Genomic DNA, 15,944 nt, shown 5'->3' with positions numbered 1-15,944 from the left:
TAGAATTAGATCGGGGACAAGTTCAGATCGAATGAGTAATAGAATTAGATCGGGGACAAGTTCAGATCGAATGAGTAATAGAATGAGTAATAGTACTCGGGGACAACTGGATCTTTTTGTTATTTTGCAATAGAAGGAAAAAAAAAATCAATAATCAGGGTAGGTGAAGACAATAATGCTCAACTAATCTGTGGACCAAAATAGATGGTAAAAAATCTAAATAAAATTCGAAACCCTTAAATGAGAACAATTGGTGGACAAGATGTGGAATTCATGATAATAGAGCAAGATGATGAAATCGGGGACAAGATCTAGACGCAACAGAGAATTGCTAATCGAGGACAAGATCTGGAGACAAAAACGAAAGTTAATTGTTTAGTCTTAGGAGATATAATGTTTCTTGGTTAAAGTACACGTGTTTCGAGGAAGAGAGAGATAAATAGAGAAGCTAATGTTGTAGGGAAGATAAATAGGGAGGAGAGATAAATAGGGAGGAGAAATAATTAGGGAAGAAAGATAAAGAGGAAGATAAAAAGGGAGGGCAAAATGGTAACTCTACATCAAAATGTGGTATGAGTTGAAAGAAGGGAAATAATGTGGTAGATTTTGAAAGAAATTGGGAATAAGTGGTAGATTTTGTAGTTTTTCCTTTTTCTGGTTTATTATTTATAGTTTTTAATTTATTAGCCAAAGAAGTCCTTCGTACATAAGCTAAAGCGAGACTACAACAAGGTATTAGAGAAACACATAGTAACACTTGCCCATTTTCAACTGTCGCAAAGGCAAAAATGCCTACAACTAACGACTTGATGCCCTCCACCATTTACAGTAACATGAAAGAACCTTTGTTCGAATATCTCTCCACAAGCCTAGAGACGAGCTTGAAGAAGCTATGGCCATCGAACGCAGATTCTTAAGTTCCTCATTATTTGTAGCAAGGAGAACTACGTGAGCTGCTTTCTGTACTATACCAACTCTGTGTTTGTGAGGGTTAGAGGTCAAGTGAAAAAGCCAATTGTTGCGGAACAAGAGAGGATTCTTCTGCTACCGGTTCACTAACCAACCGGGTTTTATCAGAACATCTCGTTTGAAGTCACGGCCTGTTACTGACTTTGATTCACCCAGGCGTCGGTAACACTGGGAAGAAGAAAGAACAACAGCAAAAAGTACCCTCAGAGAAAAGAAACGTGCAAGAAAGATACTTAATCCGTAATGTATTTGAATATAGGAGGTAACAGAATTATATCGTAAGCAGGGGACTAACCTTGTAACAGACAATGGTATCATCGGGGTACATAGCAAATAGCTTAGTTCCCAGGCGGGCATAGCAGGAATCACAGAGGCTCTCATCATTTATTTGCATGTGACGTGATCTTTCTTCTAATCTTGCTAACCTCGAGTCTACATCCAATGCACGAGAGATATTGTGTACGATCTGTAACAATTGACTTAAGAGCATTCAGACACTAAAGCTATACCCACACCCCATAGTTTATCAATGTTACTTTCAATAATTATCTATTCTTACATTTAACTGTACATATTACTGTTAACCGTGGCACATTTGACAACTAAATACACACAATAATCCTCCACCCCTTTCCCTCCCCCCAAAAAGATATCAATTCACAACAGTAGCAAATATAGAATACACAGATTTGTAGGGATTGTGAATTTTTTACTTGGCCTTGACGATGATGATGAACCCGAGCCCTCAGCATTCTCAAAATTGTATCTGATGCCAGTTTTAAGGGCATATCAGGAGACAATTTCTGCAAATTAGACATGATACAGCTCTATCACCAAAAAACTACCAAATGAAAACGCTGTAGGATAAGAGGTAATATCAGTGTCTTTTTCACATATGGTGGACTGTGGTATTTCTTACTTCCAAAACTTGCAAAGGATCAAGGGATGCCCCGTGGTTGTGGAGAAGACGAACAGCCGCCTTGAACATAGGTTCTTTACCATTTTGAGGATCCAGGTACATATCAAGTAACCTAAGATAAACTTTCTGTTTTAAGGGATTTCACAAGGAAAAGAGATCGTACGATGGCATTCACAATAAAGTGATGAAATGAAGGAAAAGAACCTACTGCATAAATGCATCTGGTCTTCCAATCTCTACACAATATTGCTCTGCAGCTGCACAATCCTCAAGCTTCCTGGCGCCCACCACAGAAGATCTTATCAGTAACCACACATTCAAATTCACAATGAACTATATTTGCTCACTTCCTGAGGTCTCAAGATCCTTGGTTTCCAGAACAATTAATAGACGATTCAATTTTGTTCTTTATCACTTCTTGGACTATTAAGTGAACTTACAGAGCAAGAATTTGGAGGACCAATGTCTCCTGCCCTATCCTTCGGTATAGGATTGCCTATCAAAAAAAAAAAAATAGACATGTCAAATGGGTAAAACACACATAATTTTGACAGTAAAAAATTCATTGAATAAACATCGGTACACCAACATTATCATGAAGCATCGTAGGTGCGCATACACATCTAAATGACACATTTTACAACCATTCAGAACCGAAGGAAAATATTTTTGACAGACAAACCTTTTCCAACCACAGTTCTGATCCTTCTATCAATTCCAAGATTTCTTCAGGATCATATAGATCTGAAGACTGCAAAAAGGTCTGCAATCTTTCTCGTACATCACTTTCAAGCAAAGAAATACTTCCAACATTACAATCATGTGCTTCTCTGCCTCCAGCATCAGCTTCTGGGATACCATTTTGAACTTCAACACACTCAAGTGCTGATTTGGCAAGTGAGAGAGCATACGATGTATGCAACTGCGGGTCAGTGTAGTCTCTTTCCTCAATCAACCATTGGAAGTACCTGGCCAGTATATATAAAGTCAGCAAGAAAAAAGTTTAAAACTTTCCCAACTTCGCTACAACATACTCTGGTGGACCTTCCTCTTACTACTTACTACTTACTACTTACTAGCAAGCATTCACTAAAACTCAACTGGGTGGAATTTATTTATGCGGTAAGTAACTATACCTCTGTATGATTTCAACCTTTTTGGGATCAATAGCTTGGATCACTTGCTCTGCAATAAGATTAGGAAACACAGACCCTCAGATCAATCAAAACTTTTAATATTTAATCCACCATTATAAATATAATGTCATATGCCTAGCCACTCAATAACCCAAAGACAAAGAAATTTTTTGAACTCCGTAAGTTTTTTACAGCAATAATGGAACAGATGCCTATTCTAACCCTAATCTTAACTATAATGATGAACAGCACACTAGAGACATGAGAATATATGCACGGACAAAATTATGTTATCCTGAACCTAAAGCAGCCTTTAGACTTCTTGCATTAAATTAGTCATTTTAGACTTCAGCTAAGCCATTATTCATCAATACAAGTCCAGAATAATCACAATTCAAAACCTAAGAAACAGTTGGCAACATGTTTCTAAAAAGAACGAATAGAGATCAACATCTGACTCACAATCAAACACAAATGTCCTGTTAACCCTGATTCCCACCTGGCGAAAGCTCTTCTGTCCTTTTATCTGACGTCAAGACTTGGATAGCAAACAATGGGTTTATCTCTGAAATCTAAAAATGATACATCCACAATCATTTATTATACTCACAAGATGCAAATCTTTATTGTACAAAGCAACAACAACTTGGGTTATATCATATATATGTCATACCCAACTAAGATGCTGCAATGTCAGTTCTGGATCACAGGGTTCCTCAAGAATTCTGGCTGCTTCTGCGGCAGCAGCCTCTTTACCAGATAACCTAATGAGCTCGTTGTCGTGTAAATAGGGCACCAAGTCATCTGAGTCTTGCCATAGACCAGATGAATAATTCTTCGTAAAGAGACGCCAAATAGCAAGAGCCTTTGCACTCATCCCCTTAGTTGCATAGAGGAATGCTAGTGTCCGTAAGTGTCCAGATTCAGTTAGAAGAGTCTCCAACTCCTCCTGCATCGTCCACACAAGTTGTAAAGTCCTCCCTCAAGCAACCTTCTGACAAAAAGCTCTTTGTTTTTCTATGCATCGAATTTCTAAGGATCCAGAAATTTGTAATTTCCTCATCGTACATCCACATAAATCCTAGAGTACTACAGTTAATATTTTCCAGTTAACAGCGCTTTGGAGTAACTTTAGAGACTTTGCTCGGGGGAAAGTCAGCATTCTAAGATGAATGTCATTGATCTACTGCTTTTATATACAGTGGTTTACTAGAGACTCAGCCAAACAACTGCAAAACTGGTACTTTGGTACAATTACAATGCATACAAAAACGGACCTAGTCTACTAGTCACTGAAATCTAGTTTTCTTCTCCTTTTTAACCAATCTCTAGCTGTCTTGCTTAAACAGTTCTGCCAAAGAATAGATTTACTAAATCCGAATTACAGGTTTCTTACATCTTTCAGTTATTAGTTTGTGATGCCACCTACCGAGTTGATGCTATGAAAATATGTACATGCGTAAATTATATTGACTGAAAACACATACCACAACAACACAGTTATTTTCGGAAGATGCAAGATTCTCCATATCTTCAATACGGTTTAACGCTCTGTAAAGAAGCATTAGAAGGGTGTCTATTCCCTCCCTCACTGGTTGAGTTAAGTCCTTCTCACGTGATATCTCGAGGTACCTTTCGCAACAGGTAAAATTACCTCAGTATATGCCATTCAGACCTCAGAGAACAGAGATATACTACAAAAGCTGTAGATGAAGACAAAATACATATAAAGAGTAATTGTATCACCTGGTAATGTTTTTAATTGCTGAATCCAATAAATCAGCTCTACTAGGGGGATTTGAGAAAAACTCTTCGTCAACCGGAGTGTCCATTCCTGCTTTTCTTAGAAAATTGGCCCTCTGGATGGCCATCAGCCCATTATCTACAACATCTTCGAAAGGAGCAGGGGGAGGATGCAGTCCCCAGTATCTGTTTCTTGGAACCTAAAAGCACGCAAAAATCTTAGTCAAGCAGAGTGCAGCTGGACAAGCCTTGAGACATCATAAATTTCAGGTTCGCTACAAGTCAGGCAATGCCTTTAGTAAGAAAAATAATGAACTGTGGTTGATTAAGCAGTCAATTTTTAGAAACAAATTAGAGTACATAACTAAAAACCAGCTGCCAGGGAAAAAAAATTATACCACCAAAGACCAGCGATTAGGATCCCGCATGATAAAAGGAAAAACTTCAGAAGGTTCCATTTCTTCTGACTTCAAAAATTGATTCACAGCTTCCTCAAAGCGCAAATCAAAAAGCAGTAGATACCCTATTTGAGCATGAAGAAACGAAAGCATGTCTTTCGAAATTTCCCCCTGTGAGTCAAGTTCCTCCACCAAGGAGATGGCTTCTCTGTATCTCTTTTTCCTCAAGAGGTCTTTAATCTGTTCTTCGTAAGGCACTCTCCGATAAAAAATAAGCTGAAACACCACAATGAAAGAATCAACAGAAAATTCATGACTGTTTGATCAACAAGATAGACTCCAAAGAAATGAAGATAGCCATTATCGGGATAAACACCTTTGACAAGGTAGTGACAGCCAAAAGGTTTCCGTCTCCTGCCTCATCTGCGGCCAAAAGTGAAGGCCCACATCCTTGAGGACCAAAACTAACTGATTGAACACAAGCACCAGACTTCTTCTGATGTATTTCCATTTTCCCATCTCCGACAGTCACCAAATAGAAAGACAATTCTCCAACAGAATCAGGCCTCCTCTGAAACACAAGGCTCCCTCCAATAGGCTGACCATTTGTGTCCACAACAACTCCAACATTATCCACCAACAACAACACTTTCCACTCTTTACAAAGCAATTTAAGCAGCGGGGGACCAGACACATCAGGCAATGTAAAAATCACCCCACTTTGACCAGTAACACACGAGATCAAACTATAACCTTTAACAGTACCCGCAATAACATAATCATCAAGCCAAACCAAAGTTTTGATCCCACCAATCCCCAGAATCTCTTTCAAAACAACAAAAGAAGAAGATAACCCTTCTTTTTCATCACATTGAAGTTCAATCAACAACATTCTCTCACCAATAGCAACAGCGAAAACATAATGACCTTGATGGACTCTGTCATGTGGAAAGTCCTTACCTTTAACATCATTCACCAGATTCCCAGCACCAAGCAACTGAAGAAACTTCTTACTCGAGCTAGAATCCGTCGAAATCTCAGAAGGCAACAAGTCAGTACTCGACGAATCACGTCCTCTCACTCTCCTTGCAACCACATTGATTCCTTTCAATACACCACCCAATCTCTTAGTTGGTTGAGAAAGAAGCGAATCCATCAAGAACAAGTAGCCATTGCAGAGTGCTAAAACTTTCCCTCTTTCCTCTCCAAGCACAAAGATAGACTCAACAGGGGAAGCGCTCAGCGATACACTCCCGAGACGGGAGACGATATTAGTTAAAGTGTCGAGAGAGAGGAGAATCAGAGATCCGGAGGAGGTTCCGAGGTATACTAGGGTTTGGGAATCGGAGATAGGTGAGAGAGATAAAGCTCGGATCTTATCGTCGCCGCCAAGATCGAAACGAGCAGTGAGCTCCACAACTGCCCGAGATTTGGACATGACCTGAACCAAGTATACGATGTACAATGGTAGTGACCGGAATAAAGTAGAAGAGAGACGGCGAATTGAAAAACCCCGGCGATCAGTGTAGCTTACCGGTAAAGCCAAAGAAGAGTCAGACACGTTCGAGTTCCCATTTTGACTTGGAACATTACAGATTATCAAACAAGAAACGCTGTCGTTTAAAAAATCTTTTTCATAAAGGATGAAACGGCGTCGTCAAGCAATAATAGTTGTGGTTAAATCTAACTAATTTGCCACTTACTGTTCAAAAACTTAGCAAAATTGCTACAAAACATAAATCTTTCCAAATGTGTCATAATGGTGGACAACATTTCTTGTCTACCAAAATTTTTGTATGTCGTTTCGAATTATTGTCCACCAAAAGTCTGTTGTTTCAAAGGTGGACAAGATTTTTTGTCCACCAAATATCTTCCTAATCTGTTGTTTCAAAGGTGAACAACATTTCTTGTCTAACAAAAATTTTCGTTTCAATGACTTGTCCACCATTATGGCATATTTAGAAAGACAAATGTTTTGTGGCAATTTCTGTAAGTTTTGCTACAGTATATGTCACATTAGACCAAAATCCTTTTTTTTTTTTTTTTAGCCAAAAACTACAGTAATTTTCAATCAAGTTAAATTCTGTCCTAACTTAAACAAATCAAAGTTCCTTAAAATTTTCTTTCATAATTTTTTGTTTTGTTTCTGAATTTATAATTTTATATGTCCAAAAAAATTGGATGCGAATATTCGCATAGAATTATTAAATTTGTTATGAAATTGTATTTTTTTTTTTTTTTTCTGTAGTGTTTTTCTGGAAGAAACTAGTAAATTATAATTTCGTGATCCTAAGAACAGAGAGACACGTGGCGCTCTAGATCGCCAGAAGCCCATCCGAAAATACGATACTTCGCTAGAACAAAGCCGCGCCAATCCAAAAGCCCAAAACTGAAGAAGAAGAAGAAGAAGAAGAAACTCAGATGGTACTGCTTCAAGCCAATCTTCATCATCATCTCCATTAAAGCTGCTTAAAAATGCGCAGCCTCACTACTCTGGGTCTGACTCTCAGATCCTCCTCCTCCTCATCTCTTCCATTCACCTGCAACTTCCGCTTCTTCTCTCCTCCTTCTTCTTCTAGACTCTACAGGCGATTTCATTTCCTTAAACCATGTTCTTCCCTCAAGCAAACCAAGAAGAAGAAGCAACAGTCTCTCCCATCCACCGCCCCGCCTCCTCAGAGTCTCCGGTGGTTCTTCAATCCCAAATCCAGTGATGATGATAACGACGAAGATGATGCTAAGTCTGAGAGCGATGACGGTGGCGGATCGGAAGGTGATGCTGCTATTCAGGGTACTATATTAGCCGGGGTTTTGTTGATTGGTACTGTTGGTGGATTCGCCGGCGTTGGATATGTCTATAGGGATCAGATTAATACGTTCCTCACTCAATTCTCCACTTACATCGAAGGTTCGATTTGATACGTTGAATTGTTGATTGATTCTATTACTGTTTAGCTTCTAGTCGTATTTGAACTCAGAAAGAATGGAACTTTAGATATTTGATGATGCATTTAGGATAAGTTTTTGATCAATTTCAGAAGTTGATTAGAGTTTTGTGTTCTTGAATCAAACAACAGGTTATGGTACGGCTGGGTATGCTTTGTTCATTGCCGTTTATGCTGGCCTTGAGGCAAGCTTTTTCATACTCTTTCATGTGTTTTTGTTTTTTGCTCCATGTGACTTTTGATTTTCATTGAGACCTTCAAGTTTTTGGTTTTGTTTTTCCTTTTTGTGTTAGATATTAGCCATTCCGGCTCTCCCATTGACGATGTCGGCTGGTCTTCTCTTCGGTCCACTCATTGGCACCATCATAGTTTCTATCAGTGGAACAGTAAGTTATTCTTCCCTGGAACACATGAAACTCAATATCCTTAACGTCATCAAGTGACCTTCCCATGTTGATATATGTTTTTTTGGTTTTCTAATTTTGTTTTTACTCCGGTGTTAGATGGCTGCTAGTGTTGCTTTCTTAATTGCCAGATACTTTGCCCGAGAGCGAATACTTAAGTTAGTTGAAGACAACAAGAAGTTCCTCGCCATTGATAAAGCAATTGGTGAAAATGGGTTTAGAGTTGTTACTCTGCTTCGGCTAAGCCCTCTACTTCCTTTCTCTCTTGGCAATTACCTGTACGGATTGACATCTGTGAAGTTTGTGCCTTATGTATTAGGAAGGTCTGTGTTATTGCAACATTATATACTATTTCCCTATGATATCTACTGTAGAAGCTTGATACTTGAGTTGAGGTTATTTAAGAATCTTACTAGTTCCCATCACTTAATGTCCACTTGGTGTTTACTCTGAAGCAATCTTGACCAGGAGTTACTTCAATTTGTTTTGCATTTGAGAACAAGATTTCAACTTGATAAGCTATAGTCTGAGTTTACATACTCATTCATGGATCATACTGTTTTTGCAGCTGGTTGGGTATGCTTCCAGGCTCTTGGGCTTATGTCAGTGCCGGGGCTTTTGGACGAGCAATCATTGTGAGTTTTGTTGTCTGTAATCTAATCTATGTATCATCACTTTGACAAAAAAAGAATGAACTGCACAAAAACATGCCTAACTTCTCATGTCAAGCCTATGGTGTACAGTAATTCCATGTTGATCAGCACTTATCTAGGGTAGAAAGCTAGCTAAAATCATCAAGCTGTGGGATCACAGCTAAAATTTTTGTTTTTGACGTAATGAAAAGGAGATCGATATTGAATGGTAAACAAGTACTCAATACGAGGGAGGCTAATCAACTTATGGAAGTTAACTTGAATTGAGGAAATTGTGTCTGATATCTGTTGAATAGTGAATACATGGTGATTCTGGCAAGTATAATACAACCATCAAATGACAATCTTCTATCTATGTTGTTCCAGCAAGAAGAATCTAATGTTGGCTTGCCTGGAGGAAATGGCCAGCTCTTAACGCTCGGGGTAGGTCTGCTGGTTACTGCATTGGCTGCAACATATGTGACAGGCCTTGCAAAGGTAAACTCAAATTCATTGGTAGTTTTGCTTTCTTTTCTCTGGTCTGCGTTATCTGTTATCTTTACCTCCAGACCAATTGGTTCTAAGCATTGTAACACAAAAGTCCTCTCATTTGATCCCATGCATAAAAGGAACTTAACAGGGATCTTATTTATACTTGTTGGGTGTTGCAGGATGCTATAAAGGATATTGATGATGATGATAAGTAGAGAGAGATGCAAACTAAGAAAAACCGGCAAATGGATACGGTTTTTGATTCTCTAGGATTTGTAAAAAACCTTAACAGAGTATCATATCATGTACCATTATTATTATTCCATTATTATGATGACATTAATATTGTTCCATTATTATTGTTCATAGTTGATATATAATTTTGAATCTTTTTTGTTCTTTAAAATTAAGCTGCAATATGTGAGAAAATGCTTCTAGACAGAAAAAGGAAAGTGAGCCTCAGAAAATCAAATGTACTCAAAAGTGAGACTCAGCACACATTACAGCCAAATTCCCACCAAGAACGTAATTGATGATAACAAAAGAAAGTTTGAGATTTTATTTGTCAAAAGAATATAGCAAAGTAAAAAAGTACCCATCTGAGAGACTCAACAACTCAGAATCCACCATTAGAATCACTTAGGCCCAGTAGATTCCTTCAAGTACGCAATGAGATCAGCGCGGTCTTGCGGCTTCTTTAGCCCAGGGAACACCATCTTTGTACCTGGTATGTACTGCATCATATCATAAATTGGCCATCAATCTCAATGTTAACAACAACTCATGAAACAATCAGAGAATGAATCAAGACATGATTATACATACCTTCTTGGGGTTGAGCAAGTAATCATACAAGGTCTTCTCTTCCCAGTCGACAGCTTTGTTCTTGTTAGCAGCAGAGTAAGAGTAACCAGCAGTTGTACCAGATTGTCTTCCAAAGAGACCGTTTAGATTTGGTCCTATAAAATATAAAAACAACCAAATGTTTTCTCATTTCAAGCAAGTTCAAGGAAACGCTGATCTGTGATCAAATTCTTGTGTCACTACTTAGGATTCGAATATAACATTCCACAAAACAACCCAGGAATTCGTCGCACAAGTAAGGCATAAGGGAAATATCAAGGTTTTTGGATCGGATCTATGATCATTGATTAACAAGAACAATCGGTTCCTAAATCTGAAGAAATAGGAAGATCAACCATAGAAATAGAACTCAAGAGCCAGAGATCGATGAATAACCTTGTTTGTGACCGGCGCCTTGTTCGACGGTGTGACACTGAGCACACTTGGTCCTGAAGATCTTCTCACCGGCTTTGGCGTTTCCTGGTGGTGCTTCATCAAACGACGCCATTTTTTCGCTTGAGCAACGCGATCAGGAACAACAAGAGAAAATGATTACGGAACTCTCGTTTCTTTGGAGCTTGCGGAAGTTTCTTAGGGTTTCTCTGACCTCTATTAAAAATCAGTGTTTCCAATCTTAATGGGCCTTAATGGGCCTTAATGGGCTCAAATTCAGTGACTACTATTTAGGTTCATCTTTAGTTCTTGATTAACAAAATTCGATTGCATTTGAGAAATCATGCAAGTAAAACTTGTTTTTGCTCTGTTCAAACATGGTTGAATTAATATAGGATTAATGTACAGTAAAAAAAATCGGTGCTCAAGTTTGATTATTTTGAAGCAGTGAATAATAAAACATTCTTCTATCAGTCTTTGATTCTTTATCCTACTTCTACAAGACGTTCTTCATCTGAACTTTGCTCTTGATTAACGGCAGAATCGATCATCGGCTTATTAATCTCTTCATCTAACCCGGAATCTGTTTCCATCAAAGCAAACTCATGAGCCTTTTGCACACCCAAGTCACTCAGGAAAGTCTTCACCGTTACAAGCTTGTTCCAAGAACCAGTAACTGCATACATATCTGCAAGCAACATATAGTGCCCTAAGTGTTCTGGCTTCGTCTCCAGTAGTAGCTTATCTGCAGCCCATATACCAATGTCTGTGTTCCCGTGGATGAGGCACGCTTTCAGTATAGTAGCACACATGGCACTTGTTGGCTCGCAAGGTATTTTGCGGAATATCTTCCTGGCTTCAGCCAGGTCACCTACTCTGCAATAAAGATCAACCATACAAGAATAGTGTTCAAGGCGAGGGCGTATACCAAACCCAGTCTCCATCTTCGTAAACAACCTGTGTCCTTCAGGCACTAAATTGGAATGGCTGCAAGCTGATAAAACAGCAACCAAAGTTACATGATCAGGTTTGATACCGGATCTGTTCATATCCTTGAACCATGCCAAGGAGACTTCTCCTTTACCCAGCCTGCCATATCCATCTATCAAGGAAGTGTATGTCACTTTGTCCCTCTTGCTCATCGAATCAAATACTCGCTTTGCAGCTATGATTTCCCCAGATTTTGCATACATATCGACAAGGGAGTTCCACAGGATTAAACAGTCCTTGTAGCTTTGGCGCCTCAGGATGTAGCAGTGAAACTCTTTCCCGTGTTGCAGGTTTGCCACCCGAGCACAAAGAGGGAGAATGCTAGCAAGTGTAATGTAATTTGGGTGAAAGCCAGATAGCAACATCTCCTTGAGCAGGAAAGAGGTTTCTTCTGATCTCTCGTTGTGTGCATAACCGGAAATGATAGAATTCCATGTACTCAAACTATTTGCTTCAATCTGCTGAAACACTATAAAGGCGTGCCTAAGATCGCTGCATCTTGAGTACATTGTGATCAACGAATTTCGAACATTGTCAATTTCATGGCAACAACTACGGATCACAAAGCAATGAAATACTTTTCCCCACTGTAACGCTCCAATGTGTGAGCATGCCTTTAAACCATTAATCATAGCTACAGAATCTAATCTTACATTGCAATTTCTCATCCCAACAACACAATTCAAAGCCCCTATGTAATTTCCTGTCTGCAAACAACCTCCAGCTAATGTGTTCCAAGTTACAATACTCGCTTCGACACCAGAGAGTACTTAATATCAAAAAGCTTAAAAGCTTCTCGAAGTCCTTCAGAAGTATACAGTTAATTACGGAATTCCATGAGACAGCATCCCTTTCAGACATCCTGTCAAACAATTTCCGAGCAACATCCACTTTACCAAATCTTTTATACATAGATATCAACGCATTGCAGACATACAAGCTGCACCTGTGAGAGCTAACCTCAACAGAGCCATGAACCACTCTCCCATATGCAAAATCCAGTAATGCTCCACAAGCTTTGAGAACAGACGGATAAGTGAATTCATCCGGTTGAATTCCTTTACTCATCATTCGCTTGTAAACAGAAACCGACTCTTCAAACCGTTTATTCCTAACATACGAATCAATAAGCACATTCCACGGCAAGGGATGCAAAATGTCAGAGTTCTCAGTAATGGTCTGAGCTTCGTCAAGAAGATTAAAAGCAGAGTAGAAAGTAACCAACTTTGGGACCAAAACAGGGTCAAACTCCAAACCCGACGAGATACAATGAGCATGAATTTGCTGCCCAGGAACAAACTCACTAAAACCCACACAGGTAGATAAAAGAGAAGCTGCTGAATACAAAACGAATTCATGAGAACCAGACTGGTAACGAAGTAGAGAGAAAGTTCTGAAAGCTTCATAAAATTGACCATGGGCAATGCAATGTCTAAATGATTCGAAAAGAACTTGTGGAACTGATTCATCATGGGTTTTGGGAGTTTCAGAGATGGGTCTCGGTGGCTGTTTCCAAGATTGAGGAATAAACTTGCGAATTTCGGATACAGTGAGACCTCTAAGTATAGAGCGAGAAGGAGAAGACGGCATATACAGTAAGCTGCATATGATGGCAACAAAGAATGGGTTTTGATTATTGTTCCAACACTAGTTTGATCCATGAAAGCGAAAGTTAATCCAATTTCGCTTCTCCGTCTGAAAATCAAAGGAAGAAAGGTGAGAAAGAACATAAAAAGTTTCCTTGAGGCATTTCATCGAACATGTGGTGGGCTAAACATACCATTAACAGGCTTAACATGGAAGTATGAGTACATCTAGTGAAACATAGAAGAGACGAGACAGAACTCGTATAGGAAGAAAAAAGAAAAAAAGACAGTGATTCGGAGACAGCACCGACAGAACCGGACGAAGCGACAGTAGGAGAAGCCGCGCGTGAAGGTTTTGTAGAAAGAAGAAGAAAGAGACTCCGTTTGCTGCTGATATGTGCTCAAATCATTTGGGCCCATTGTTTAGATTTGTCCACTCCCAGACCCATTTGATTTGTAACCCATATTGGCCCACTAAACTCTAGCGATAGACATATTTTTGCGAGGGAAAAAAAAGAATCTGACTAAAAAAGGTAAAGTTACGGTTTTTTCAAAATGTTACTAATTACCTTCTTTTTTTTTTTGGGTAAAATTACAATTACCTATGTTAAAACAAAAATACTCTGAACATATATGCAGTTATTAGTTTTTCTTAGAACATATATAATAATGGGAGATTGACACAAATAGCCCCCAAAAAGTTGTTTTTTCCAAAACTAGCACCTCATTTAAAAAGTTCCATAAATAGCACCATAAACTTCAATTTAACTTAATGAAAATATAAGATAGAAAATAAAAAAGAGAGCAAACACTACTCTAATATTAAATTGAATCAAAATTGTTTTTAAATAGTGGAAATATATATCCTAATTTGGAAATAGGGAACCCAAATATAATACCACAAACTAATATTAAAATAAAAATCTTTTTTAAATGGTGGAAATATATACCCTAAATTGGAAATAGGGAACCCAAATATAATACCATAAACTAATATTAAAATGAATCAAAATCTCTTTTAAATGGTGGAAATATATACCCTAAATTGGAAATAGAGAACCCAAATATAATATTTTAAATTTATTTCTAATTTATTTTGTTGAATAGCTTTTATATTAAAATTGTGGTATTATTGAAAAAATAAACTAGTAATAAAAGTTTTAGAACTAATAGTAACTTAACTAGTGCTATTTTTGGAAGTTTATGGAGTGTGTGCTATTATTGTCAATAAAACTTGTTTTAAGGCTATTTTTAGGAATTTCTCTATAATAAATGAGTTATGAATTGATATTAATATACTATTACATTAATTTTATTTTATAAACAATTAAACTGCAAATCGCGTAGATTTTTTTTTTTTTTTTAAACCAGGGTGTTCAAAATACCTAGTAAAAAACTCTAATAAACTAGGGTGTTCAAAATCTAGCAAAAAAAAAAAAAAACTAGGGTGTTCAAAATACCTAGTAAAAACTCTAATAACACCCTAAACTTGAAGTAAGTACCTTTGTCTGTGTAAACGCAAACCTAATCAAGTATAAAGAATTGGTTATGCATCACATTAAATACATGATGGGCCTGGGTTTCTCCGTGGATGATTCGTGTTTTGGATGTGGTTGTGTGTGAACTAATATTCGACAACCATGTCTCTGAGTCAGCAATATTAAAGACACAGAAGAAGACAAAAAACAACTTTTTCCAACTAGTTTGGGCTGTTGTATGTGTGTAGTACCCGTGGACAGTCTCATTACAGGTTTTGGTCAAATACCAAAAAAACAAATTAAAGGACCCGCTTTAGACGGTGCTCACGTAACGCATGACGCAATTTGTACCCAAAAAAGGCAAAGAAAGTCTTTGTTGTTTTTTTCTTTATCCCACGTGGTTTAACCTTAGATGACGACGTTTTCACATTCTTCTTCATCGGTGGAGTTTGAATCGACTTTTTATTTTATTTTTTTTCCACTGCTTTTCTCTTTATTATTACAACGAGTTAAACACTTAACAGTATCTAAGTACACATTTATACATATGTTTTCTTAATTTATTTAATTAATTTCTAATGATTTATTTTATACTCATACTCTTCACTTTCACATTATGTTTTGGTCAAATGCATAACTATTACTACAAAAAAAAACGTAAAAAATTAACCGGAACTGATAGTCTCAGTATAAACGTTTTGAGATTAAAAAATGACAGAGATGTCATGTTGAATCTCGACAACAAAAAATTAAAATAAAATAACTCCGCTCTTATCTTCAACTTATAAAAACTATAGATTATGACTTACAACTTTTTGAATATCAAAAAACAAAAAGGTGAAAAACTATAAATTCACCTTTTTGAATAAATAAAATATGATTAATTTTTTTACATTCAAAATAAGTAAATAAACACATGACATCATTCATATTGAAACCAAACAGAACGGTATATTATATATACCACTTGTTTTATAAAAAATGACTGTTAACTTTTCAAATACATTGAATTTACT

General features: G+C 37.6%; 4 protein-coding genes across 7 annotated transcripts; 1 reads left to right on the top strand and 3 right to left on the bottom strand.

Moving 5' to 3' along the window:
• Positions 1–658: 658 nt before the first annotated feature.
• Positions 659–6,793, bottom strand: LOC9329312 (transforming growth factor-beta receptor-associated protein 1). 4 transcript variants are annotated; one of them, XM_021012874.1, is made up of 15 exons: positions 5,542–6,767; positions 5,166–5,441; positions 4,771–4,967; positions 4,512–4,656; positions 3,698–3,973; positions 3,524–3,596; positions 3,025–3,073; positions 2,705–2,856; positions 2,571–2,674; positions 2,329–2,384; positions 2,097–2,165; positions 1,889–2,000; positions 1,683–1,772; positions 1,265–1,435; positions 659–1,137 (listed from the first exon to the last, which is right to left on the bottom strand). In XM_021012874.1, the coding sequence occupies exons 1-15, from the start codon at positions 6,601–6,603 to the stop codon at positions 1,045–1,047; spliced, it is 2,925 nt and encodes a 974-aa protein (XP_020868533.1). In that variant the 5' UTR covers positions 6,604–6,767; the 3' UTR covers positions 659–1,044. The 4 variants fall into 4 exon arrangements, with proteins under 4 accessions (XP_020868533.1, XP_020868532.1, XP_020868531.1 ...); XM_021012873.1 differs by having other exon boundaries at positions 2,571–2,856; positions 4,515–4,656; positions 5,542–6,793; XM_021012872.1 differs by having other exon boundaries at positions 2,571–2,856.
• Positions 6,794–7,511: 718 nt separating this feature from the next.
• On the top strand, positions 7,512–9,991 carry LOC9326600 (TVP38/TMEM64 family membrane protein slr0305). The gene is made up of 7 exons (XM_021011670.1): positions 7,512–8,073; positions 8,243–8,295; positions 8,404–8,496; positions 8,614–8,837; positions 9,083–9,149; positions 9,534–9,644; positions 9,818–9,991. The coding sequence occupies exons 1-7, from the start codon at positions 7,641–7,643 to the stop codon at positions 9,851–9,853; spliced, it is 1,017 nt and encodes a 338-aa protein (XP_020867329.1). The 5' UTR covers positions 7,512–7,640; the 3' UTR covers positions 9,854–9,991.
• Positions 9,992–10,057: 66 nt separating this feature from the next.
• LOC9326599 (cytochrome c-1) lies at positions 10,058–11,077 on the bottom strand. Its single transcript, XM_002890491.2, has 3 exons — positions 10,878–11,077; positions 10,464–10,597; positions 10,058–10,372 (listed from the first exon to the last, which is right to left on the bottom strand). Exons 1-3 carry the CDS (start codon positions 10,987–10,989, stop codon positions 10,274–10,276), a joined length of 345 nt encoding a protein of 114 aa, XP_002890537.1. The 5' UTR covers positions 10,990–11,077; the 3' UTR covers positions 10,058–10,273.
• Positions 11,078–11,252: 175 nt separating this feature from the next.
• Positions 11,253–14,075, bottom strand: LOC9329311 (pentatricopeptide repeat-containing protein At1g22830). The gene is given in 4 exon segments (XM_021011669.1): positions 11,253–12,630; positions 12,633–12,680; positions 12,683–13,559; positions 13,645–14,075. Coding segments are annotated over 3 exon segments (2,091 nt in total). The 5' UTR covers positions 13,455–13,559; positions 13,645–14,075; the 3' UTR covers positions 11,253–11,359.
• Positions 14,076–15,944: the final 1,869 nt, after the last annotated feature.

The sequence above is a fragment of the Arabidopsis lyrata genome, assembly GCF_000004255.2.
Source record: "Arabidopsis lyrata subsp. lyrata unplaced genomic scaffold ARALYscaffold_1, whole genome shotgun sequence".
In the NCBI taxonomy this organism is placed as follows: Eukaryota; Viridiplantae; Streptophyta; class Magnoliopsida; order Brassicales; family Brassicaceae; genus Arabidopsis; species Arabidopsis lyrata.
The sequence above is the reverse complement of the archived record's forward strand: the minus strand, read 5'-3'. Positions and strand labels throughout refer to the sequence as shown.

Excerpts from the sequence above, each read along its gene's own strand:
- LOC9326599 (XM_002890491.2), bottom strand. The coding sequence starts at position 10,989 with ATGGCGTCGTTTGATGAAGCACCACCAGGAAACGCCAAAGCCGGTGAG. Across the intron at positions 10,598-10,877 it reads AGGCGCCGGTCACAAACAAG|GACCAAATCTAAACGGTCTC; the intron begins GTTATTCATCGA and ends TATATTTTATAG. Across the intron at positions 10,373-10,463 it reads ACTTGCTCAACCCCAAGAAG|TACATACCAGGTACAAAGAT; the intron begins GTATGTATAATC and ends GATATGATGCAG.
- LOC9326600 (XM_021011670.1), top strand. The coding sequence starts at position 7,641 with ATGCGCAGCCTCACTACTCTGGGTCTGACTCTCAGATCCTCCTCCTCC. Across the intron at positions 8,074-8,242 it reads ATTCTCCACTTACATCGAAG|GTTATGGTACGGCTGGGTAT; the intron begins GTTCGATTTGAT and ends ATCAAACAACAG. Across the intron at positions 8,838-9,082 it reads GTGCCTTATGTATTAGGAAG|CTGGTTGGGTATGCTTCCAG; the intron begins GTCTGTGTTATT and ends CTGTTTTTGCAG.
- LOC9329312 (XM_021012872.1), bottom strand. The coding sequence starts at position 6,603 with ATGTCCAAATCTCGGGCAGTTGTGGAGCTCACTGCTCGTTTCGATCTT. Across the intron at positions 1,773-1,888 it reads ATCCTTTGCAAGTTTTGGAA|AAATTGTCTCCTGATATGCC; the intron begins GTAAGAAATACC and ends TCTAATTTGCAG. Across the intron at positions 1,436-1,682 it reads ATCATCATCGTCAAGGCCAA|ATCGTACACAATATCTCTCG; the intron begins GTAAAAAATTCA and ends CAATTGTTACAG.